At 51.3% G+C, this 26,196-nt stretch overlaps 1 protein-coding gene and 1 long non-coding RNA gene across 2 annotated transcripts in view; one reads left to right on the forward strand and one right to left on the reverse strand.

Annotated features, from left to right (window-relative positions):
- Positions 1 to 6: 6 nt before the first annotated feature.
- Lrp1 (LDL receptor related protein 1) overlaps positions 7 to 26,196 on the forward strand; it is a 78,072-nt gene continuing 51,882 nt past the window's right edge. Inside the window, exons 1-9 of the mRNA XM_010644632.1 lie at positions 7 to 413; positions 8,547 to 8,669; positions 10,996 to 11,133; positions 13,202 to 13,321; positions 14,735 to 14,863; positions 14,983 to 15,246; positions 23,740 to 23,902; positions 24,007 to 24,229; positions 25,736 to 25,925. Coding sequence (XP_010642934.1) covers positions 341 to 413; positions 8,547 to 8,669; positions 10,996 to 11,133; positions 13,202 to 13,321; positions 14,735 to 14,863; positions 14,983 to 15,246; positions 23,740 to 23,902; positions 24,007 to 24,229; positions 25,736 to 25,925 — 1,423 coding nt within the window. The 5' untranslated portion in view covers positions 7 to 340. The remainder of the gene's footprint in view (positions 414 to 8,546; positions 8,670 to 10,995; positions 11,134 to 13,201; positions 13,322 to 14,734; positions 14,864 to 14,982; positions 15,247 to 23,739; positions 23,903 to 24,006; positions 24,230 to 25,735; positions 25,926 to 26,196) is intronic.
- LOC109118666 lies at positions 7,250 to 11,846 on the reverse strand. The gene is made up of 3 exons (XR_002026038.2): positions 11,703 to 11,846; positions 10,474 to 10,553; positions 7,250 to 7,613 (listed from the first exon to the last, which is right to left on the reverse strand). It is a non-coding gene; the product is annotated as an uncharacterized LOC109118666 (long non-coding RNA).

A 26,196-nucleotide genomic window follows, 5' to 3' on the forward strand; every position in this document is an offset into this window, starting at 1 on the left:
CCCCCCACCCCGCCTCCTCCCAATTGTGCATTTTTGCAGCCGGAGGCGGCTCTGAGATGGGGCTTTGAGCTTCGCCTGGGGAGGGAAAGAGGAGCCAGGAGTAAAGCTGGGGGTGAAGGGTTTGGATTTGGGGGTAGGGGGCGCACCCTGGTCAGCAAGCCCTTCCCACGGGGCTCAGAACTACCTCTTCACCCACGCCCCTGGTGCTCTTTGCTGAAGGAAAGAATAATACAGACGCGGGGGAGAAGAAGATAAAAGGGGACCCCCCGGTTGGGGGGGGCGAGGGAGAGAAGTGGCAGGACCAGGGGGGAGGGGGTTGCTGCTTGCATCAGACCACACCATGCTGACCCCGCCGCTGTTGCTGCTGCTGCTGCTGCCCTCGCTCTCATCTCTGGTCACGGCCGCTATCGATGGTGAGTGAGATTCCGCGGCCTCCTGGACCCCTGGAGGACCCCCTCCCCAGCCTCCACTCCTGCGTACCGATGAGTAAGGGAGACGTGGGAGGGGGTGCCTTTTGTTACCCAGTCTAGCTGACACAGCAGCGGGCTGACTGGGGGCGGGGATGGGGGTCTGATTTGGGGAATGGGGGCCCTGGGCAAATGACGGTTGGTGGGGGCAGCCTAGACAAAGACCAAAGGCTTGGCTAGGGAGAAGAGGACTCCCCCTTTTTCGGATCCTGAATCGAGAGGCCTTCTCTTCCTATCTCGGGTTGGGGAGGGCCTCTGCTTCCCCTACATCCTCCACCCTCCTGCCCCCCCCCATCTGAATTGTGAAGGAATCCGGATTTGCAATGTAGGGCTGCAAAAGGGGTTGGGAGGTGGGTTGCAGTGGCTTCTGAAGACTCCAGAGGGAAGCCAGGCCAGGGGTGCCCTGCGGAGCCTAAGGCAGGCTGGCCTGACAAGACTGTGGATGGGGAGAGGGAGGGCCCCCTGCTTGGATGTAGAATCGGCACAGGAGCCCAGGCTTGAAGGCCTGGGTTCCAAAGTGGGCACCTCCCTCTCTTAGGGTCTCTGTCAGTTGTCTGAGTAGAGCTGTTTTGGGGATGAAGAGGGGGTGATGATGCTATGTGACTTTGAGTTTTCCTTCATTCCTGAGAGCCCTGGGATGAAGAAAATGTCAGATGTCATCACTGGGGAAAGGGACTGGAGAGTGGCCTGAAATGCTGGGATAGAGGGCAGGAGGGGTCCTCCCTCACTTCTGGTTTGATCACAGTTTGGGTGGACCAGAAGGAGAGTTGGAGGTTGGATGGGGTTATGACTATGCCCCCCGACCCCAGCTGCTCCTTTAACCTCCCTCCATCCCGCTCACACATACTGCTGCATTTAGGCTTTGGCTAAAACTCTGTCCTTTTGGGAAACGGGGTGCCTTTATCCCCTTTTCTGTCAGCTATTTTTCTTCTTACTTGTGAGTCACTGGTTTAAGCCTTGCCCAAGATTTAAGCTGGGGTCAAGGGGTTGGGTTGGGCTGGTCCCTGACTTGAAAAGCAATGGGATCTCTTTGCCTTCTCACCAAGGCACAACACAGTCTCATACTGTCATGCACCCCTCCTCTGCCTTCTAAATCTTGCCAGAATGAGATAGGGAAAGTTTTTCTTGAAATCAAATTATCTGTCTATCTCTCCTTTCCCTAAGTTACTCCACTTGGGGGAGGAGAGCTAGAGGATCAGAAAGCAGCTGTGCCCAGAAAAACAGTTTATTCGGTGGCCCTTAATCATGCGTCTTGGGGGCTGTCTGCACCCCCCACCACAATTATCTTTCGAAGAGAATGAAAAAGGCCCTGCCCTGAAAATCCTCCACACCTGCCCACAGCTACCTTCTGCCTTTGCCTGCCTCTCTTATCAAGTTCTTTCCTCTTGTTTTTGGCCGTGTGAGGGGAGAGGGGAAATTGAGGCAGAGATATTTAGGTGCAGCTACTTCTGGGAGGGAAAGAAAATAATGTTGAGTGAGAAGGAGCTCCATCAGGAGTCCTGTGAAGGAAGGTGGGTAGAGTTAGACAGAAGCAGAGTCTCAGAGGAGAGCAAAAGAGACCACCAACCCAATCAGGAATGGGTCCCGGGGAGCCTTACTCTCATCCCAGAGGGGTCCTGGTTGCCACACCATGTTGATTGGATAAGGAAGACAACATGTTCTCCTTAACTGTCTACCTACACTTTCTTTCTTTCTTTGGTATTGGGGATCAAACTCCAGACCTTGCACTTGCACAGTGGGCAGCTGTACCGCTGAGCTAAATCCCCCGCCCTCTCTACTCTTCCTTAAAACTACCTTGCCCACCTGTGTATCCCCAGCTCAGACCAAACTCTATTCAGAAACCCAGGAAGAGGACTCCTCCCCAAACACACACTAGGAATGGGAATATAAATACTCTAGAGGGTAGGAAAGGAGAAATTCATAGAAATGTAGGTTCAACTCTATCCAATGGCAACCCCTCATCCAGGTCCCTACTTCTTACTTCCAGATCCAAGGAACTTCCTCTGCTTTCCAGAAAAGGAAACCTGGCCCAGCTTACCTTACTAGTGTCTTCTTCCTGCTGTCCTAGGCCCTGTTTCTTTCCATGGGAGAGGCCTAGGGGCCTTCCTCACCTCTTTTGCCTTTTCTTCTGTACGTGAAACTGTCCCCAGGCGTCCCTTCTTTGGGGGGAGAATTGTCACTCACCCCCTCCCCCAGTAGACAAAATTGTGTGTACTGTACTTGCTACTGGGGAAGATGGGAAAAAGATAGGATGGGGTTGGAAGAAGGATCACTGACAGCCCTGCTGAGATTAAAGGACATTTTGTAGTGGAGAAGGCACCTCCACAGAAAGGGCTCAGGGAAGAATGACTTTCTCTCTCTCTTCTCCCCACTCCACACACCCCCTTGAGCTGGGGTATTATGTTATTGGAGTTGGCAAACAGCTGAAATAAATTATGAGGCTGATTCGGTAAGAGAAGGTTCCAAACTCCATTCTCCCTGCTCAGACCAGTCCTAAATATCAACTCTTCGTATCTTCATCTTTCAAAGCAGGGAATGTACAATATTCATTTGGGGATTATTTTGATGTTTGGGGCTGCTTCCTCAGCCTTCTTTTTCTTCCAGTCTTGTTTCTGCTTCATTTTCTCCAGTCTTCAAAAAAATTATTATCACCATCATTATTATTATTTCTACCTTTGACCATCTTCCTATCACTAAGCCTCTCAGGGTCATCAGCCAGGGCACTGGCCAAAGTCAAATTTTGCCCTGATCTCCCCACTCTTCAACACTCCTTCCTGGGCTGGGGTTTTAGTTCAGTGGTAGAGTAGGAGCTTAGCGTGCTTAGGCCCTCAGTTCAATGCCCGGCACAAAACCGAACCCTCTTCCTTACTTTTGGGAAGTCCTTCCTTCCTGAAATCTCACTGTCTTTTCTCCTGCTGCAGTCTCAGTCTTGCTCATCAAAACCCAAAGCCTACAGCTTGTGCCTCCCCACTGTTCTCTCTCAGGACTTTCTCCGCCTCGAGGACAGCCCACCCTTCTAGTGCTATCTGGGGGAGAGAGTGAAGGCCACTCACTGTCCTTGGGGAGTCTGGTGCTGTCGAGTTGAGACTGTGAAAGGGTCCCTGACTTGGCAGGCTCCGTATGAGCCCCAGGGAACCTGGTCGTCCCGTCCCGTCCCCCCCCCTTCTGTCCCAGATTTCAGAGTGGTTAGCGGGATCCAGCATTGTTTGGAGAAGGAAGCATTTGACTCTGGAGTGTTTCCGGTGCAGTGGCCTTAGGCACTGGTGTAAAGCCTGGTGCAGTGGCCTCAGGCACCAGTGTAAAGACTCCGCAAGAAGGAGCTGAGGGGTGTGGGAGAAGTAGCAGTTGCCTCTCAGAAGCAGGGATGAGTCTCTATTCTGGGTCTCCTTGGGTCAGACACTGGGAATGCTGTGACGGTCTCCACAAGCCAGGATATATGCTGCCCCCACCCTACCCTGAGTCTCAGTGGGATAGTTATTCCCAGGTTCATCCTAGGACAACTGTGTCACCGTCTTGGCAACCTCTGGGCTGAGCCCCCTTCCCGTCTCTTTTGCCTGCCTCCTTTCTTTTCTGTCTGTCTGCTTGTTTGTCATTTGAGTGTGTTGTCCCTCTCTCTCTTGGTTCATCTCTCTATTTTCCCATCCTCTGTGGCATTCTCCGCCCTAACCCTGTCCTATTATCTGTTTTACTGTCTTGTGCCTTCTCCATTTACTTCATCCAGGCCCTTTGGTACCCCAAACACTGCCTGGAAGGGGAGACCTCCTTGGGCTTTCCCCTTTACTCCCTAGCTCCCCCACTTACCATTTTGAAATTATTCTTCCTCTCCCTGTCCAGACTCAGATCATCCAGTTCCATGGTGAAAGTTTCCCCTCCATTTTTCTTCAAATTCCTCTGTCTTATTGCTTCATGAATTTTGGGAATAAGTTGTAGAAAGAATGTTTCTGGAAAAAAGAAACTTGATACCCGTTATGGGCTAAGAGGGGGAAAGGAGGCATTTCAGAAGGAAGGAAGGTTAGACTTCTGGCAGAACTTCCTCCTGACAGGAGACTGAGAACAGGAGGGAGATGTAGGGAGAAGGTCAAGAGCTGAGAGTTTTTGCTTTTGGTGAGCTTAGGCCGCACGGTGTGTGTGTGTGTGTGTGTGTGTGTGTGTGTGTGTGGTGTGCAGGATCGAGGGCTTATAATGGCACACAGAGATATGCTGACCTTTGCCTCCATTTGAGGGGTCTAGATTTTATTTGTGGGGGAAGAAAAAGATGATAGAGAGGTCACGGGTCAGGCTAATGTCCTGCTGAGTCAATATTGACTCAGGGTGGAATGGGAGACCCTTCTCCTCTGGCAGTCCAAGCCACCCTGTCTGTCCATCTGTCCAGGCCGCAGAGCAGGGGCCCAGACTCAGGAATGACAAAAATGTGTCTGAGCCTCACTGAGCTGCGAAAGGAGCCACCCGGTAACATCCAAAATACATAAAATTTGCTGAAAAGCTCTAAGTTTGGGTCTGGAAGGCCCTTGCTGCCCCACACCCCTAAGTCTGAAAGTTTAAATTCTTGCAGGCTTTGCCCCCCAACCCTCCGTGTCTAGGCTTCTCTGTCCCCTTAGATGTACCGTGTGGCTCCCTTTAGAACACATCCTCCACCTATCTCAGAGAGGAGCCTATCTGTCCCTCTGCTGTGTCAATGCTTGGGACAGGCCCCAGGGTCTCTTTGAGGCTTTTCTTGCCTCTTGGTCTCCTTGTCCTTTAGGAGGTACCATCTGAGGCCCCTCAGCAGGTACTGAGAGGTGGGTCCCCTCCTGTGAAGAAGGCTCCTGCCAAGCCTGGGCTTTTCTGCCTCTCTGTCTTCTCTGGCCAGACATGTTTGCTTCCCTTTCTCACCCCACACCCCAGGTCCCAGAGTGGGGTAGAGGATGACAGCCAAGGCTCAAGCAGGGCAGGGGGTCTGTGTTGTGTCTGGACACTCACCCAACCCCATACCTCCTGCCCTGGCTCCAGTTTGGTGGCCCTGGGGGCCATGGCCGGGCCAAACACCTAGGTTGGAGGGGGTGGGCAGGGTGTTGGCCAAGTTAGCATGGCGGTCACATTCATCTCCAGGCAAAGCTGAGAACAGACGGCCCTGTGTCCTGGTGTTCTTCCTGGAACTTTGCTCGCTCCTCGCTCTCCTCCCTCTCCAGTCCTGTCCTCCCTCTTCTCCCTCTTACCTCTCCCCTCTTCTGTCTCATTCTTATCTATCTTTGTCACCTCTGTGTCCTTCTCCTTGTGGAGGAGCCCTGAAGGCCACCCCCTACTACTCCATGTCCCCATTTCCAGCAACAGACAACCGGCATTCTCCCTGCCCTTTTCCTGTTGGATTCCAAGTGTTCAGTTACTCATCATTCCTCAGTTTTCTTATCTGTAAGATGGGGTTTGCAAGGCACCCACCTCTGCAAGGTTGTGAGGATCTACATGAGTTACTATGGAGAGTGTGTGAGATCTGTGGCTGGCAATAGTGACCATCCATGTTCAAGAATATAACCTCATGTGAGGTAGGGGGAGGCTATTGGTTGCTTCTGAGCTTAGGGCAATATTGTTTTTCCATATGAACCGCAGGCCACAAAGGTAGGTTTTTTGGGTGCTAGATTCAGATGCTCGAGGCTCAGCTGAGGAGTGTGGGGTTGGCTTTGCCTCTCAGCAGATTCTAAGTTTCCACCCCTACCCCCACCCCAACTCAGAGGAGGCTTCCCTTGGCTGTGGAGACTGCCCCAAAGTAGGTTATGTGTTTCTTTCCTCCCCTCTTCCCCTGAAGGAAATCAAAGACAGGCCTCAGCCTTCTCATTTGAGATTCCTGGGGCTTTCTCCACCCTTGGGGACAGGAGGGAAGTTCCTTCACTTATCTCTCCATGATCCTTATGCTGTCCCTGCCTTCTGGAGATGTGCGCCCCCACCAACCCTCTACCCCTGGGCCAGAGGAGATGCTGCTTTGGACAGGGGCTGAGCCCTCCTCTTCCTTTCCCTTGCCCCCATCCCCCATTCCCCTCTCAGAAAGAGCACATCTGGTTTGTGAATCTCTCATTCCAGCTTTCGGAGTTTGCCAGCTGCTGTTTCCTCTGTGGAGTTCAGGCCAAAAATGGGGGTGGGGGACAGTAGGGGGACTATGTAAGGGCTCAAGGCAGGGGAACCATGGCTGGGATGTGTAATGAAGGGAGGTTAGAGTGACCAACCCATGACCTCCGGCCTGGGGAGGGGTGGGGGCGCAGACCAAGTCCCAGGTGGAGGAGGAAAGAAGTGTCACAGAGCTGAGGGCAGCATGGGGGTCCATTTCTGGGCTCCAAGTGTCCCATCTGCCTTTGAGTCCCATTGCAGCCCCCTCTCCCCCCTCAGGCAGCCTGGCTGGCCAGGGGAAGCGGTGGTTCTCCGGCATGCTAACTAGGCTGGAGGGCTGTGTTTCCCGGGAAGACCTCACAGCTGGCCCAGTGGGGCAATGAACTCAGCATTATCCACCTCCTCAAGGGGCCTTTATTCCCGGCTCAGTGTGGGGGGGTGGAAGGGGGACTCGGCTGGGGGGCTGGCTAGGCCATCCTTGATGTGTTTCCTGAACTCAGCTCTGGTTCTGGCCAGGGGCCTGAGTGCAGTCCCCTCTGCCAGAGATGGGGGTTAGTGAGGGAAGACATCTCAATGTGACCCCCATCAGACTTCCTCCCTCCCTTGGAGCCCTGACACACTTTTCTTACACTTTCATCTCTGCCCTGCATTTGAGTTAGCTGTTCACAGCTGTCTTCCTCGAAGGCTTGTTCCTGAGGGGCAGAGAGGGAATAAGGTCCTTCCTTGTACCACAGTGCCTAGTGCAGTGCCTGGCATAGGGGTGGCCTTCCATATGTGCCAGCAGAATGGAAGCGGACTTGACACAGGCCAAGAAAAAGGTGATGAGGAACCGGGAGACTGGGAACATGGTCCTGGGTGGGAGCTAAGGACCACTGTGGAGGACATGGTGATGGGGTAGGTGGAGCTGCTTTTCAGCCTCTTTCAGGAGTAGACTGGTATACACTACACTAAAGTCAGCTGAACTGCGTTGAGTCCTGGTTTTGTCGCTTGCCAGCTGTGTGGCCCCAGGCAAGTGTGGCCCAGTTTCCTCCTCTGAGAAATGGTGGTATGAGTGGTCCCTTCTTTGTCATCCTGTGGGGCGGATTAGAGAAGATGATACATGGAAAGTATTGGCTTACCACAGTTCCCAACACATACTAAGCCCTCAGTAATAAGAATTGGATGCTACTGTTCTAACTCTTCCTTGGCAGCAAGGGAAGGAAGAGCATAGGGTGAAAGGGCAGGGCTGGAGGTCTCAGATACAGTAATTGCACAGGTTGGTGGGCAGAAACTATCTGCTACTGATCATGCCTGCTACCACTGCCTCTGTTCTCTATCTGTACCACCTTGAACAGTCTTTTGGTACCTCTTACCTGAGGACTTCTATAAGAAGTCTCCCCCTGAGGTCTGATCAACAAGGACGCTGTGGTTTTAAAAAGTGGAAGTGGCAGCTGGGGTGTCTGCCCTGCCATCTCTGAGCTCTTCTGTGCACCAAGGGTACCCCCTATACATAGTTGCCATCTGGAGACCTGGTGATTTGGGTTGGGGTTGGCTGGGGTGATGGGTCAAGGACCAGGAGTGTCTCAGTGTCCTAGAGGGCAGAGAAGCAAAGAAGTTGGAAATGGCCAGTGCTCAGCTACTAGTTGGAGTCAAAGGAAAATGAAAAGAAAACTCAGCAAACTCATTCCCCCCACCAATAAGTGTTAGTCAGCAAAGCCTGAGGTATTAGTGTCTAGTCAGAGTGACAAGAGTAGCAAGGGCTTTAACCCTGAAGGGGGAGGAAAGGCATACTGCTCACGTAGACCCGAGGACTTGGGGGTAGGGGCGGGGACAGTAAAGCCCTGCTTGGATCCCTCCCCTCCCATGGCTACAGAGTGTCCAGTAGCCAAGCACATGGACCATGGATGGAATCGGGGTGGGGTAGGGACTAACGTTGGGGAAGAAAGGGTCGTCTTAGGGAGCCTCAGTGCTTCAGAGTTGGCTTCCACCCTTCATTCATACTTCCCTTTTCTTTCTTGCCCCTAGCCCCTAAGACTTGCAGCCCTAAGCAGTTTGCCTGCAGAGACCAAATCACCTGTATCTCAAAGGGCTGGCGCTGTGATGGTGAGAGGGACTGCCCAGATGGCTCTGATGAGGCCCCTGAGATTTGTAAGTACCTTTTCTGGGTCCCTCTTTCCAAGCCCTTGACATTCCTTTCCTTTGGCAGAGGTTGGAGATGAGCACAGGTGCTCACTAGCCTGCTGTGGACCTTGCTCTGTGGCTATGTTTGCCCATGACACAGCTAAAACTGTCCTCTCCCCGCTCTTCACGGTGCCCAGAACTTTGTCTGGTGTGCATAAGAACGGCACCTTGATGTCTCCCTGGGCTACTACACCCCTGAACTTGTCAGGGATTGTGTCCTATGGGCTGTGGCTTTGCCACAGGAGATGGCTTGGCAGCCCTTCCTCCTCTTCCCAGTTTTGAGCCTCTTAGGCCCTTGAGTGGCCTCTAGGTCCTCCCATGTACCTTTTTGTCCTTAGGCTCTCAGGCCAAAGGCCAGGGTCTTGCTCAGCTTCTGCACCAGAAGCCCCACCCCTGTGCATTTCCCGCCTTCCCTGCCTTTCCCTGCCCCCTGATAAATGGTGTAATCAGAGGCAGCTGTTTAAACTGGGAGAAAGGTCCCCACCCAGTCTTCACTCTGCCAGTAGAGGGGTGGAGGACTTGCTGGCAGGACCCATGTCCTGGGCAGCTGGCAGTCCTGGGGGGTCTCTAACTTCAGCATCCTCCCTGCTTGACTAATCTGGCTCAGGGTCTAGATGACCCTTTATTCCATGGCTGTCTCTCTTCTCTCCTTGGCTTTATCCTGCTCTAGTCCCATCCCATGTCCCCACCTACCTAAGCCTATACTTACTGGGGGTAATTTTTTTGTTGTTGTTGTTTTGGGGGTATTTTTTTGGTACCGGGGATCAAACTCAAGGCAGGCATCGGCACCACTGAGCTAAATCCCTGGCCCTATTAGAGGTAATTTTAGGGTCAAAAAAGAAGCCATCACTTCTCTCAGCCTCACCACCACACCCTGGAGGGATAGGCCCGGGAGTATTTGCCCTGGAGTCTTTTCTAGTCTGTTGCCACCACCTCTACACCCTACATTTTTGAACCTGTGCTTGAGTGTCACAAGTAGAGAAAGCCGTGCAGATGGCCCAGGTCTGGCTCTCTCTGTCCATTTTCTTCTTCAGTTTGGTGCACACCCACCTATACACATCCCCACATCACCTCAATTTGTGCACGCTCCTGGACCCATAATATAGACACACACAGACCCCCACCCCCGCACTGACTTGCACATCCCTACTCTGACAAAGGCACAGGCACGTTGGCACAGTCCAGGCCAGTTCTCACAGGGCACCGACACATAGCCTGCACTCTGAGGGATGTACCCAGACACCAGCCCCGACAGAGGCACATACAAACCAGCCTCTCACATAAACCCTTGCCACTCACCATGACCCACCACATTCCCGCCCCTCGCTTGTGCGTGTGGACTCTGCCAGGCCCACCTGGATCTGCACAGGCACATGTATAGTCACCCCTCCTCCTGGCAGTTCTGGAGGTCCCAGAGACATCGCTAGTTGGCCACAACATTTGACTCTTCCCAAACCCTTTCATAAGGCAGTGCCCTGGGTTGGAAGTCTAGAAGAGTGTTGTCTGATATAAATATACTGAAAGTCACACATGCAAGTCTGAAATTTTCTAGTTTCCACATTAAACAAGTAAAAAAAAAAAACTAACTTTATTTTAATAATTTATCCAATGTATCCAAAGTATTATCATTTCAATATATTAGCCATAGAAAATTTATCAGAGATCTTTACCCTTTTTTATATTAAGTGTTCAAAACTCAGTGTGTTTTTATAACTACATTTACATTATAATTTTATAATTAGCTTAAACCAGTCACATTTCAAATACTTACTAGCCACACGTGTGGTTGGTGCCAGATATTAGTGCAATTCTAGAAGATTTGATGCCGCTCTCATCCCCAGGCTGCATGTCCTGAGGAGCCATGGAAAGGAAATGTTTTTTATCATTAGAGTTTCTCTCTGCCATGGGCTCAGCTGAGCAAAACCTTCACCTTTGACCACAACCTGCCTCCTAAGTGCAAAATGCTGAGGGCTTGGTCCCACAGGCATGGGGTATTAGGGGAGTGGACCCTTTGCTAATGGTCTTCCACCTACTCCCAGGTGTGTGACTGCTTCTGGAAATGGTGGATGAAAGCTCTAGGGCAGTGGTGCGGCATGCACGTCTCAGCAGGCTGTTTGTTGTCAGCATCACTGCTGTATGGGCTGACGGGTCTAAAGAGCATATGAGACTTCTAAAAAATGCTGGTGTCTGGAACCGTAGTCTGTTCATCCCCACCTCACTCACCCTCAGTAGAAGTTGGCCAGATAGTCACCATAGCAAACTTGGTCATGCCAACTCTTCCATCTTCCCTCAGGTCCACAGAGTAAGGCCCAGCGATGCCAGCCAAATGAGCACAATTGCCTGGGTACTGAACTCTGTGTTCCCATGTCCCGTCTCTGCAACGGGGTCCAGGACTGTGTGGATGGCTCAGATGAGGGGCCTCACTGCCGAGGTAAGGACTGTCCCACACTCTGCCATTCCTGGTAGATGCGTGAGCTCTTTGCCTGACATCTGTTGGGATGGGAGGCCTGCCACCCAAGGACTGTTCTTCCTGATACCATCAGTGGGGATGAGGCCTTGTCCTGCTCCCCTGCCCAGACTTGCTATCAGGTAGCAGATGGCCTTGGTGAGCTGTTGGGCTTGGAGCTTGATCAAGCAAGTGCCCTGGCCTGGCCCTTCCCTCTGACTGTGTGTGCTTTTTCCAGACCCCAGCTTCTCATCTATAAAGTGAGAGATCAGTAGTTTTATACTTTCTGCTCTGAATAGTGGGGGGGATCCTTTCTTCAAAAGGACATAAGTCCTGATTCTGTGATTGAAGCTGGGGTTACTAGGAGAATTTTGTTTACCTGCTGTCCCCACCAGTGTCCTGGAAGGGTCCCTAGGAACTGCATGTGTTGGGGGGGCCCTGAAATCTGCTTTGGGCCCTCCTTTCCTTGTAGCCTGTACTTTCAGAGATGGTTGGTGGGAGAACCATCCAGCCCAAGGAGGGAACATTACAGGATAAATCAGACTTCTTCCTACCTGTGGCTCAGGTCATCAGCTCTGCAGTCTCCCTGTGGGCCATGGAGAGTCTGGATCACTGTACAGACAACTGAAGAAAAAAATCAGGGAATTGGGAAGTGACAGAGCCTCAGAGCTGTCTGCCAGGGAACAGTGACCTCTCTACTGTCCTGAGGTCTGGTCCTGGATCAGGCACCCTGGGAGAGTCCCTGAGTAAGCCCTGGGGGGAGGAATAATCACAGGGCAGGAGGTGAGGCCTTCTTGTCTCGTGCCATACACACGTCAGAAAACATCTGCCTGTGGGAGGAGACACATCTGGATCCTTTCTCTCAGGCGGGGAGGGTGGAGGGAGATTTTTCTCCTTTCCTTTGGTTGTTTGTCCACAGCTCCTGGAATAGGATACAGAAGTGGGCTTGGGGGCTAACTTCAGTTACCACCAATACCTCTTCCTGTCAGACTGTGTGTATCCAAGTTTGCTTCAATCTGAATAACTTTTCAGTTTTGAAAACAACAAAGAACCTAGAAAACTTAGGGTTTGAATTTCTCTGCTTCTACAGAAGTTAGGTCTCCTCACCCCACCCCCACCCTGTATCCAGAAGAGAAACTTTTTTAGCTTTTCTAGAACAAACCATATTTTCCATCTTAGGGTAGGACTGGAAGGCAGAACATTTGGGCTCTTGGGTGGAAGTGGGGAGGAGAAAGAATAACTGGGGCCTGGCCCCCCATCTCAACTCTTCCCGGCAGGCTTAGTGCCTTAAACGCCTTAACATCTCAGCCACTCTCTCTCCTGTGGGGAGTAGGGGTGTGAGGCAGCTGGACAAAAGGGTCTTTGTGGCCCAGCTGCCTGGCCCCACGCAAGGCCATTAATTGGGTCGCTGAACTGGGGGGACGGGCAACTGCTCTACCACCTCTCCCTCCTCCTGTCTCACTCCCTTCTGTTTCCCCTGTGGAAGTGGGTCAGTGCAGAAGAAAGATTGGAAAAGGATTCTGAGAGAACTAGTTTTGCTCCTTCTCTCCATCCTCCACCTGGACCTTGAGCCTTGTCTCTGAGGCCCCAGGGGCACAAGAGACAGGTTGAAGGTGTGCTTCTAGGCCAGAGCTAGACACAGACTTGAGTCCATACCTGTTCTTCACCAAGCTGACATTGTAATATGTGGGCCGTGCAGATAAGAGGTGTGAAAGGGATAAGACTCACTGTATCTTCTTCTTGCTGACCCCAACAAAGTGCCAGAACCTTATGGAGACACAGGTGGTCCAGAGCACCCAGAGCAGCGAGAGGCGGTTCTAAGCTGAAATTGCCTCTATGACAATCTGAGCCGAGCTCAGGCCCTCTCTGGGCTTCCGTTTCTTCATTTGCACAATACAGTACACGCTTCCTAAGGCCCTTCCCCTCTTGGACAGTGTTGCCCTTCCATTTGAAGTCAAATTTGAATACTGGCAGATGATGAGGGAAGGCTGCTGTCTGAGGGAGGCTGCTGGGTCTGGAGGCCTGAGTGTGTGTCTCTCCCGCCCCCACACAGAGCTCCGAGGCAACTGCTCCCGGCTGGGCTGCCAGCACCACTGTGTCCCCACACTGAGCGGGCCCACCTGCTACTGCAACAGCAGCTTTCAGCTGCAGGCAGACGGCAAGACCTGCAAAGGTACGTTTGTGTGGGTGTGTGCGCTGCTGGGGGCTGGTAGAGTAGAGGAAATGAGAAGAAGGTGCAAGGGGAGAGCCAGGGCACAGTTAGGAGCCCTAGCCGTTTGCTTCCACCAGGCTTTTGAAAATTCATCTTATTATAGGGTTGGAGGCAAATTTTCTTGTAAAAAAAATTAAAGCATTACAGATACATTTGTTTTCCTTTGACAGCTTCTTTTCAGTTCTGGTCCCTTTCCCATCTCTCTGGAAGTCAATTCTGCTATCAATGTGCTATCTCTCTTTGCAGATCCTCGTGTGCATTTGTGTATGTGAACTCATAGAAAATCTAATTGAAAGTGTTTTGTGTGTGTGTGTGTGCTTTTTTGCATAGAGAGGACCATATTGTGGGTATCATTTACAATGTTTTTCACTCCTCAATATGTTCCAGAGATGTTTTTCCCTGTTACATGTAGAGATCTACCTCATTCTTTTAAAAACCACTGTGACGTATAAGTACTACCACAGTTTACTTGGCTATCTTCCTATTGATGACTAAGATGTTCCCAATTTTTCTCTGTCACAAACAATGCAAACTTTTCTGTTTTAAATTTGCCTCCCTTGAGTCTTTGCATAAATGCCACCTTCTCTGAGAAGCCATCCTGGATGCTCTTAAATCATACCCCGGCTACCTGAGTTCTCTATTCCCTTCCTTTTATTTGTTTTTCATTGCTGGGGATGGAACCTAGGGCCTTGTTCACACTAGGCAAATAGTCCACTTACTGAGCTATCCTTCCAGCCCCTCTTTGTCTATTTTTTTCAGTAGCACCAGTTACTTTTCATTACACTAGCACCTCTAACATACATTTTACCTTTTCTTCATTGTTATAATAACAATATTTCATTTATTACCCAAATATAAGTTTCTTGAGGACAACAGTATGGGTCTATTTTAAAATTTACTGGTGTATCTCCCATACCTGCTACATAAGTGTTCAGATATCTTTTCTACAGCTCTTTGTGGCGGCATATATCCATAATCCCCGCTGCTTGGGAGGAGGATCGAAAGTTTGAGGCCAGTCTGGGCAACATATTGAGACCCTGCCTCTTTAAGGGATGGAAAGACTGGGAATATAGGTCAGTGATTGAGCCCTATTTAGCATGCATGAGGCCCTGGGCTCAATCTCAGGTGCCACCACCGCCAGAACAAAGTTTTCTGAATGAATGGGTGACATGGGCACGTGTGTGATGATTCTCTAGAGTAAATCTTAAGACTGGATTTGCTGCGCAGTAAGTGTAGCACATTTCGTACTATAATAGATTCTACCAAAACTGTCCTTCAAAGTAGGTATAGGGACATTTGGTGGTATCTAAGGGCACCCACATTCCTGCCCTCACTACACTGGAAGTGACCACACCCTTATCCTTTGTTTGGCAGACTTTGATGAGTGCTCAGTGTATGGTACCTGCAGTCAGCTGTGCACCAACACAGACGGCTCCTTCACTTGCGGTTGTGTGGAAGGATACCTGCTGCAACCTGACAACCGCTCCTGCAAGGCGAAGAATGGTGGGTTGGGCTGCCTGTGACCTCCGTGCCAAGCACCCTCAATGCAGTTCCCTGATGGGGAGTGGCCTGAGAAATCCAAGGGCCCCAGCTCCACTGACCCTTCTCTGCCCCATCCTCAGAACCAGTAGACCGGCCCCCTGTGCTGCTGATTGCCAACTCCCAGAACATCCTGGCTACATACCTGAGTGGGGCCCAGGTGTCTACCATCACACCTACCAGTACGCGGCAGACCACAGCCATGGACTTCAGCTATGCCAACGAGACCGTATGCTGGGTCCACGTTGGGGACACTGCCGCCCAGACACAACTAAAGTGTGCCCGCATGCCAGGCCTGAAGGGCTTTGTGGATGAGCACACCATCAACATCTCCCTCAGCTTACACCGTGAGTCACCCACTCCTAGCTCACAGGCGAAGGGAGGCAGGGGAGATGGGTGAGAGGGACTCTGGCTGGAACAGAGGTGGGGGCCTAGACAGGATGGTGCCTGTCTGGGGCAGGAGCCCAATTAAGATGTCCCTGACTGAGGCAGAGGCCTGGACACCAGGCTGCCTGTCTGGGGCAAGGGCAGAGCCACAGCTTCCTCTTTGAGCTGCCTCTAGCTGGCTCTTGCATTTCTAGCTCAGGGCTGTTGGAGGTCTCAAGGGAGAAGTGAGGGTTGAAGGAGCAATGAATGGTCAGTCTCTAGAGACCAGGGGCTGTCCTTTCTCTAGGAGAGGAGAGTGCTGATTAGACCGCAAAGGGTATGACCCATGCAACAGGAGCCAACACTAGGGAAAGAAGGAACAGGAGCCAGGGGAACCCCTGCTAAGTTGTGGCTGAGGGCAGAGGAGCCAGGGCCTGACTAGGTCATCTTCAGGTTCCTTCATTTCCCTTGGGGGTATGACCAGAAAGGACTTCTAGCTGCAGGGTAGAAGACGGGGTGTCCCCAGATGGGCCACACACATGGCTGAATGTAGATCCATGGCCTGGTGCAGCCTCGCTCTTCTCAGATGCCGTTACACAAACAAACAAAAACAGCCCTAGAGTCAACATCTGACATTTCCATGAATTGCTCCACAGCTCTGAGGGGAAGTACCTGGCCCGGAGTGATCTGCCCCACCTCCTAGGGTAACATTATTTATGACCTTGAGTAAACCAGATTCCTTGTCTCTGCCTTGGTTTCCTAATCTACATAGTAGGTTTGAGTTTGTCTACCCAAATAAGATTCAATGAAGTGAGAGTTAGTAGGCAGTGGTAAATAAAGGACCATTCGCATAAGATTTAGGATTGTGAACCTTTAGCCTCTCTAGAAAGTCCTTTTTTTTTTAAGTGCTAGGGTTCAAACCCAGGGCCTCTTGCATGCTAAACATGTGCTCTCTTACTGAGCTACATCCCCAGGCCATCTAGAAGATCTTTGGGTTCCTTTACTCAGTTCTATGAAGAGCCCCACAGGAAAAAAAAAAAAAGAAGAAGAAGAAGATCCCAGGGGGTGGTGAGGGGTTCAGTCTGGGAGAGAGGGAGAGTCTGGGAGAGAGGGGTATCAGGACGGTAGAAAGCAGAGGAGCCCCTCACTCCGTAGCCTCATGATTGAGTCCACACCTATGGCCCCAATTCCTCCAGAGCATCCTGGACAGTATCTTTGGGCTGTTAGTGTCCACGGCTTACCTGTAAACGGGTATGGGTCCTCCTTTGGGTCTGAGTGGAGGGCTGCCAAGTTCTTGAGGGGTTGGCAGCTCAAGGAACCCCATAGCAAACAGGGCAGGATTGGGGGAGACCCCACAAGACAGCTGCCCTCCCTAATGCAGTTCCTTGTCCGTTGCCCTACTCAACAGTCCGGGCTGGACAAATATGTCCAGCAGTGTCCTCTCCAGCCCTAGTGAGTAGGTGATTATTGGATGCTCTGAGAAGAACCTTTCAACTTCTGCTCTGGTCTGGTCTCCTCTCAGAACTTCCTACCCAGAAGGAAGAAATAACCTCAGGCAAACACTCATCCCTTAGCAAACAGATTTGCCTTGCCTCTCAGTCTACTGGATACACTGGGCCCCTCTGGGGCAGAGTCCAGAAGTCTGGAAGAAACCAAGGTTCTGAGGGGAAATGGGGTGAATGAATGGGTTCCTCTTGCCCTAGCTCCTGTCCCTTCCTCCTTGCCCTGCCCCATCCCACACCCCTGACGCCAGAATGTCTGGCTGTCACCCTGAGGATGGTTGTTTTGCTCTCATCCCACAAACTAATTATGGGCCCTGAGCTGAGGATGTTGAAGTGTCTCTCCCAAGCATCCTCCCCACTCCCTAGCTCATCCCCCTCCCCAGGAGGAGGCCTACCCTGGGGTGGGGTGGCTGGGCCCATACACTCACCTGCTCAGTAGGCTGCTGCCCTGTAATTAGCTCCCCTAGAGAATGAAGAAAAAGGCCATTGCTTTCTCCTGCCTTCTCTGCCCTCTGGGGTGGCCCTCTCTGCAATCATCTCATCCTTTCCTGCAACTGTGACCTCAGTTGGAACCCTGGTCTGAGCCCTGTGCAGAAGGATGAATCTGGAGGGATGAGTCTGACATGGAAAGAAGTATTGGAGCCAGTGAGACCGACCTACTAGTACGAGAAGAAGGAGCCTACCCCAAAGAAAATTCTGGAAATAGAAATAGAAAGAAGGAAGGAGGCCAGGAAGTGAGCCTGGTTCATATGGGTCCAGGGGGAAGCGGGGGCAGGGTGTGTGTGTGCAGGATCTACACCTTCTCTGAATCCTGAGAGCCCCCAAGGCCCCTCCAAGGCTCTGCAATGAGGCCTGGGCTGCTGATCCTTCCCTCCCCCAGCCTCAGGCCTCATTGGTTTGGATCAGGTGGGTCATCTCTTCCCTCCCTCCTCCCTGCTGCTGCCACGGTCCCAGTGCAATGAGGACCTATGAGGCCCCAAGTCCATGCCCGGAGAGCTTGACTGTAAGAGCCAGAAGAGGAGGGAGACCCTTAGCAAGCACGGAGGCCAGCCCCTTGGTTTTCAGTATTTCTTTTCCGAAAGAGGCTGCATCTTAACTTTAAGAGGCATATAAACAAGCTTTTTGTTGTTGTTGTTTTTATGTGATACTTTTATTAGGAAACTCCTGTGGCCAGCATATCCAGCCTATGATTTCATAGATTATTTAGAATTCAACAAAATAAAAAAAGTGAGTTGATTTAAAGAAATTCAAAGTAAATAATAGTATAAGCTGTACATACACATGGCAAATATTTTAAAGGTGATGCACAAGACTGAAGTTTGGAGACTGAGGCCCTGAGGGGTTGTAAGCCTGGTAGTTCCAGAGCAAGGACCCAGCTTGCCCACGCCTAGCCCCACCTCTGACCCCTCTCAGTGGACCTCGGGGCCTTATGTCTCCTGCGTGGCTGTTCCTGGGCTGGGCTGCTAGTCACATCTGCCTACTCTCTCCTGTCCCACCCACCCTAGCCCTTCGTTTCCTCAGCTGAGCTCCTCTTGCCTGAGGATGTTTCCACTCTAGGAAGAATAGGATTTGACTGCAGGAGTGGGGCCCTGGGAAGGTGGGGGTGTGGTGAGGGGAGGTTCTGAGCTTGCAGATTGGGGCCTGGGGGGGCATAGGGTTTGTTGAAGTGTTGGGCTCTGTGTGAGAGGACAGTCTAGAGGGTTTCATGGATCCTACGTTTACTCTCTCTGTCTGCTCCATGCTGTGTGGCGAAGAATGAGGTAGGTGGGGAGGCTCAGAAAAAGTCCCCCAAGCTACAGGGAACAAGGTTGCAAAATGGGTCCCCAAGTCCAGCTGGCCTTCCTCACTTCTCTCTCTCTCTGTCTCTCTCTGTCTCTCTATCTCTCTCTCTCCCCCTCTCCCTCTCTCTCTCTGTCTCCCTCTCTCCTCCCTCTCCCTCTCCCTCTTTCCCTCTCTCTCTCTCTCAGTGTATGTTTTAAAAATCACAACAGGAAATGGGATAGTGATTTGTACAGGAGGGAGGCCAAGAAAGGACAGACAGCAGTCCCGCAGAGTCTGTAATGAACTGGAAAGGGAGCTGTCTCCCCACTGTAGTGGGCACCCAGGCCCTCTCAGCCCCCCCACTCAACATTTCTGGAGTAAAAGGCTCCCCACTTCTTTGGCCTTTCTTACCCACAGAGTATCAATACTGGGGGCAGCAGAGGAGTCCAGCCACCCTATTCTTTGGCTCTCAACTCCCTGCATCCTGGCACTTTGGCTTCCTAGTCCCCTTCCCAGTTTCCTAATCATCCAACAGCCCTTTTGCCCCTCCTTTCCCAGCCAGGGCCAGCCTTGTGTCTCCCGGCCTGGATCCAGCCCTGTCCTCTCCTCCCCCGCTGTCTCCTTGAAGTTGCCTCTCCACCCAGCCTGCCCCCAGCTCCCTCCTCCTTGTTTTCAAGCCAAAGGAAGTAACTTGAGCAAGACGGACATGTTTTAGAGCCCAGCAAGGGTTTTTCAAAAGACCCTAAGGCAGGAAGAGCAGAACCCAGCCATCTCCTCCCTGGGATCCAGGACAAAATGTTTCTTGGAGACGTAAAGCAAGCAGGGGAAGGGAACAGAGCTAAGCCCCAGGCTGGAAGTATAAGCAGGGGCGGGAACAGTACCCAGAGGGGAGAGCTGACACAATCTAGCTATGCTCCAGACATAGGCTACTGGAGCAACAATGAGCCGCAGTCAGGGTCCGGCAGCACACAGGAGTGTCAGGCCGCGTCATTTAGCAGAGCTCCTGCCAGCCCTCTCCGGCAGGCTCTTCCTCTACCTTTGAAGTCCCCAGACTTGACCATTCCTCCCGGCTCCCTGGGTGAGATCCCTAAGTGGCAATATTCTCTCCGGCTGTCCTAAGGCATGGAAGGACAGAGAAAGAGGATCTTGGCGACAGAAGAGAGGGAAAAAAGTGATGTCCCAGCTGTAGGACAACAGAGCAAGTACCCAAGATTCAATAAACAGCTGTTAAACAAGTCGATGCAAGTGTGTCAGGTGCCTGGGACAGGGATGAAAGGCAGTGCCCTGCTCTCCCAATATTCACTTGATGCAGGCAAATGAACAGGCCGTGATGAAAGGGGCTCCTGAAGTCAGTGAAGCTTGTAACAGGGAGAGCTCCTTCCATTAAAGAAAAACTGCTTCCATCAGGAAGAGCTCTTTCCCACAGGGAGAGCTCCCGCCAATGAGGAGAGCTCCTTCCCTTAGGGAGAGCCCCTTCCTGTAGGGTGCATTTCCTCTGGAAGCCTGAGCTGGTCTGGAGGGACAGTAGCTGTGGCCCCCAGATCCCCGCCTGGAGCACCCACTTGGCCGAGAAGGCCACAGACTCTGGCTAGAGGCACAGGTGGCAGTTTGGTAGAAAAGGATGAGGTTGGTGGAAAAGGATGGGCTTGGTGTGGGGGAGGGCAGTGGCAGGAACAATAGATCCCATGTGTGGAGCGTATATTATGTGCCAAGCCCCATGCTAAATGTTGTTCCTGCACCATGTCATTTTACAGATGAAGCAACAGAGACAGCAATATTGAGTAACTTGCCCATAGTCCCATAGCTGAAAGATGACAGAACCAGAATTTAGACCAAGGCCGCCGGTGGCCAGACCCCAGCTGGATTCAAGGAAGAGCAGAGCAATGGAAATGGGCATGGGTTCCTGGAATAAGGGCCAGAATCCAATGTCTTCCCTGGGGATGTGACTGAGGTGGAAACTGGATTCTCCTTCCCTATGCAGGGACCTGGCACCTAATCCTACAGTCTGGGTGTGAGTGTGTGTGGGGGGGATGTTTTCTTAGGCTATAAAGGACCCTTCCTTCCTCCAGATTTCCTTATTTTCAAGAAAATGACTGGAATCCTATAGGCAAATCTATAATTATTTCTGGGAAAGCGGCATCTATTTGGGAAATACCTCTTGAACAATGTTGATGATGAAGTTGAGAAACGAGTTGTGTGGCATGCAGCCTATTGAGCGCTGGGCAGGGTCTGCCCAGATGGCTCAGCACTTACAAAGACACATCTCAGGTCTATTCTGGGGCCTGGAACTGAAAGTCCTTTGCAACATCACAAGCAGACTGTGACCTCCCCTCTGACTCACATCCCCTTCCCAACCCCGTAACCTCACTTTTTATGCTAGAATCCTCAACTTCTTGGCCACTAGACCACTGCTAAGCTCCTCCCTCAACACAGGACCCCTTTGCCTCCCCTTGAATTTGAGATTCTCCTATCCTGAGGATTGAAGCCTTTGGCCAGAGCTCCTCTGGGGCGGGTCAGCCCTAGAAGCCACAAGAGATAGCTACCTCTAGGTTTGTGGAGTAGGAAAACTGAGGTCCTCAAGCCAAAGCCATAGGACAGAGGGAAGTAGCCCAGACTGCCACTCTCCTCTGGGAGATGGCAGGGTAACCCTCCTAATCTGACCCCATGTCTGTATGCAGGCTTTAGAGTGGTGGCTCTGCGTGTGTGTGTGTGTGTGTGTGTGTGTGTGTGTGTGTGTTGGGGCAGGCAGAGGAATCTGAACTTTAGGAGAGAGGAAAATAATGTGGTGGAGGGGGTTGGATAACAAAGGATTTTTGCTTACAACTAATAGTCTCCAGCTGCAAAAATACCAAAGGGGAGGCCAGGCAGGATTCAGTTCTTGCCAACTCCTCACCGGCCTGCTGAGTGGGGCCCTGCCTGGCCTGGAGGGAGGTGGAAGGGGAGACCAGCCAAAGGTAAATATCTGAGAACAGGGACCATTTATCCACCTTTCTTCCCGGAAGCAGGAGGAAATCCAGGCTAGGAGGGAGGCAATCAGGTCTCCCACGTACCAAGGCTTAGGCGGATGCTTGTGGTGCAGAACCTAGCATTGGGGCATCAGCGCTCTGCAGGTTTCTTCCTCTGCCCCTCTTGCCAAAAGAAGGGTGGATGGGGGAGCAGGAGCAGGGTGTTGTCAGCCCAGGCTGGGCAGTGACTCAGGGAAGCCTGAGGAAGTTGGAAAGGACATGTGCGCCAGCTGGTGCTGGGAAAACAGCTTTGACTGATGAAGTTCCACTACATGCCAGCAGCCCCCAGACCCCTGCCGTGCCCACCAAGTGAAGGGCACACAGCCCTGTTTGACTTTCAGCCACCCTGCCGGCTGCCTGAGCTGCAGGCAGGTCCCTGCTCTGGGGCTTCAGCTTCCTTTGGAACCCAGCTGGCAGCATGCATTTTAATCTGGTTTCTCTGTGGTAACAGTGTGTGGGGCAGTTTGATCACCTTAACCCTTGCACTGGGCCCTCTTTCTTCATACCCTGGCCGCTCTGCTCTTTCTCCTCAGAATAGGCAGTCTTAGGGGCCCAGAGGAAAAAGTGGCTGGGTGTGGGGATACATCAGTATTTACACAAGTAGTAGGTCATTCCTATGACCTCTTTCTCCAGTTGTCTTGGGGTGGTAGGGTTTCCCAGAGGGGACCTAAAGAGGAAACTAGTTTGATGAGGACCTTCAATTGATTCGTTCCCTTCCTCCCCACAGCCTCAGTCCTGTGACTGTGAGTCAGTGACCTGCTAGCCAAGTTCCTTGGGAGCCTGTTCCAGTTCCCCTGCCCCCCACCCCTGTTGTTAGGAAACAGCCCCTAAATCCTTCTGGGGAGGAGGGAGATTAGAAAGGACTTGAGTAAAACCCAAGTCATACCTATACCTGTGGGAAGGCAGAATAATCCCTGCTAGGTTGTGTGTGGAGCCAAAGTCAGGCAGTCCAAAGATTTCTTTACCTGTTGGGAAAATTGGTGGATGTGGCATTAAAGACAAGAGTCCCCCAAAAAATCACTGCTTTAGGAATGCCCCACTTTGCAAGATATGACAACCTCTGAATATGGAGTTATCGGGGGCAAGTGAGAAAATAGAAGCCAGAGTTCTGGAGACAGGGGTCCAGACAAGCCCAGCGGGTCCTTGTCCCCCAGATTTCCTGCCTCATAGACTTTCCTCTGCCACTGTCCAACTCCTCCTTTCTTTGGCCCTCTGGATTTCTTCCAGAACTGTGGCTTCAACTGAGTATGGGCCATTTTCTGTCTTCTTCCCCTAATCCTGTCTTCCTGAAGCCCTGTCTCTGAGCCATTCCTCACTCTACCTCTAGGATTCTTCTCCTGGACTCTCCCTCAGCCCTGTGTCTTACTCTCCATTCTTCTGACCCTCCCTAAGAAATGAGGAAATTGGGTAACAGGAAGTTTGACCTATAGTACTATTCCCAACGTGCCTCCATCAGCCTTCCCTTTTCAATCTCTGCAGACCCCATATTTTGGAATATTTTTCTCCCCAACTGGGTTTTTTTCCATTTGTAAAATGTGTGCAACATGCATAGCTTCTACTCAGCGCTTCTATTTAGTGTGAGATAACTATTACAATATCAAGTGGATAAAAGTCCAGTGAAAAGCAGATAAATCATGTTTTAGTTAGCCTGGGTGCTCTTATCTCAAGTAAAAGCAGATTTAAAAATGAAATACTGAGGGCTGGGGATTTAGCTCAGTGGTTCTGCTGCCTGCCTCATCAAGCACAAGGACCTGAGTTCAATCCCCGGTACCAAAAAAAAGAAAAAATAAAATACTGGAATGAACTAGTGGAACTGTCCTGTCTACCTTTTGGTATCCAAGAAGATAGATCCTGCCCTAGGTAGGGCTTCAGTTGCAGAAGCCTGACAGGCAACCAGTCAGCCAACGTTTACACATGTGTACCTCTTATGTGTGACACCTGAGTCCAGCATGAGACGTGGAGGTGTGGCAAGAAGGTGTAGAGACTTCTTTTTGGAGAGACCCAATATACGGAAAGATGGCAAAGAATATAGGACAAAGAGTGACACTGCAGTGCCCATAGGAGCCCAGGGAAAGCCGTGGGGTGGGCGAGGAGGGTGCCCCAGCGAGAGCAGGCTCAAAGGTGGAGACTGCGCACCAGCCAGGGGTGGGAGGCGTGTCTGTGGGAGGACCTGCCCCCCGACAGCTCTTCCATTCACACTCTGCAGACGTGGAACAGATGGCCATCGACTGGCTGACAGGCAACTTCTACTTTGTGGATGACATCGATGATAGGATTTTTGTCTGCAACCGAAACGGGGACACATGTGTCACTTTGCTAGACCTGGAACTCTACAACCCCAAGGGCATTGCCCTGGATCCTGCCATGGGGTGAGAGTGGCAGGCAGAGGTTCTGGCCCTGCAAGGAGGGAGGCAGATGTTATTGTGGGAAAGAGGGTACCTAATGACCTCAATTAACATGCGTCTGCCCACAGGAAGGTATTCTTCACTGACTATGGGCAGATTCCGAAAGTTGAGCGCTGTGATATGGACGGGCAGAACCGTACCAAGCTGGTTGACAGCAAGATCGTGTTTCCTCATGGCATCACGCTGGACCTGGTCAGCCGCCTTGTCTACTGGGCTGATGCCTACTTGGACTACATTGAGGTGGTGGACTACGAGGGAAAGGGCCGGCAGACCATCATCCAGGGCATTCTGGTGAGGGAGCTTTGTCTGAGGCTATTGTGGGGGAACCATTAACCAGGGTCATCAGGTAAGGAGGAAGCCTTTGCAGGAGAACTGATCTAGGTCTCTGGATAAGTTGGGAGGGACAGGGGGGTGCACAACAGGGGAACATGACTGCCTCGAGTCTTCTGGTGGGAGCGGGACAGGCAGAAGAATTGCAAAGAAAGGCAGGATATGGTTTCCCCTCTGGTGGGAAAAGTCATTTTAGAGACACTTTTTACTTCCTTTTTCTCATTTGATTCTTAAAATAACCCCTGGGAGATGAACGGTCAGGTTTAATTCCCTTTTGGCAGATGAATAAAGCGGATTTCAAAGATATTTAGTGATTCGCCTCAGGTCACACAACTGGGCAGTGGTTCTTGAACCCAGTTAAGAAGCTGTGTGGTTTAGAGGGGGCACCTCCACTTGAGGATAATTAGGGTGGCCAACCATACCAGTTTTCCTGGCATTGTCTTGGTTTTAGCTGAAAATCCCATAGACCAACAAACTCCTTGGTCTTGGGCAATCTGGGACAGTTGGCCACCCTGAATGAGTGATGTGGGTAGTGGTCAGAACTTGCTTGGGCAGATGTCTCCTCCCAACTTCCTCAAAACTGAGGGCTAGAGCCAGACTAAGAGTTCTCTGAGAACAGTGTTTAGGGCCCAAGTCTAACTCGGCCTAAAGTCATTAAACATCTACTGTGTGCCTAATTCTGTGTTCCTGTCCTCTGTTGTTTAGGTAGAGTGGGTAGGACAAGTCCACTAATCACCACACTAGGCAATGGATAGCAGAGTGTCACTGGAGAGACAGAGTGTAGAAAGAAAAACATCTTCCACCATGGTTGAAAGATTCTAAGAAGTTCTTTAAAGAGATGCTGTGGGAAGGATAAATGAAATCTTGGCAAACAAAAATCTCCATGACAGGATAATGCAACCATAGGAGACAGAAATAAAGTGTAGAGTTTAAAAAGCATAGGTTGCCAGGTATATTGGTGCATGTTTATAATCCCAGCACTCTGGGAGGCTAAAGTAGAAGGATCAAAAGTTCAAATTCAGCTTGGGCAACTTAGTGAGTTGGTGAAACCCTGTCTCAAAAACAACAACAACAAAGCATTAGGGGCCTGGGATTTAGTTCAGTGGTCCTGTGTCTGCCTTGCAAGGGCAAGGTCCTGAGTTCTATCGCAGGTGTGGGGGGAGCATTAAAAGAGGGCTGGGGATATAACTAGGGTGATAGCCTTGGGTTCAATGTCCAGTACTGCTAAATAAATTAACGTAAGTAAATAAATAAGCAAAAACTGCTGGGGCATACATAGCTCAGAGTACTTGCCTAGCATTTGTGAAGCCCTAAGTGAAATCTCTCACAATGCAAAACAAAACAAAAAACTATAGGGTGAATTTGGGAAAGCTGATGATGAAGTTTGGAGGGAAGCTTGGGGACTGCAGTTCCAGAAGGAGCAGTCCCTTCTCATCTCCTGTTGACCGTTCCCACCTGCTGTCTCAGATCGAGCACCTGTATGGCCTGACTGTGTTTGAGAATTATCTGTACGCCACCAACTCAGACAATGCCAACGCCCAGCAGAAGACAAGTGTGATACGTGTGAACCGCTTCAACAGTACTGAGTATCAGGTTGTCACACGTGTGGATAAGGGTGGTGCCCTCCATATCTACCACCAGCGGCGTCAGCCTCGAGGTGACTGGGACCCGTAGCCCCTCCAAAGTTGGCTTCACCCCCAAAGCGCTCTGGGCTCCCCCTTCTATGGAATGTCCTATGAGAACCCCTGATTCTTTTACATCATGAGTGCTTCTCCTAACCATCCATCCAAGATTACCTACCCTGGCCCCTCAACTTACCCTGCCTGCCTCTTCCTACCCCCACAGAGCCCCTTCCCCATTCTGCCCCTCCCAGTTCCCTTGCTGGTCCAGAGCAGAAGCACCTGGCTGCAGGCAATACTGGACTCTCT

Source organism: Fukomys damarensis, unplaced genomic scaffold, assembly GCF_012274545.1.
Source record: "Fukomys damarensis isolate Sample0158 unplaced genomic scaffold, DMR_v1.0_HiC HiC_scaffold_15, whole genome shotgun sequence".
Taxonomy (NCBI): domain Eukaryota; kingdom Metazoa; phylum Chordata; class Mammalia; order Rodentia; family Bathyergidae; genus Fukomys; species Fukomys damarensis.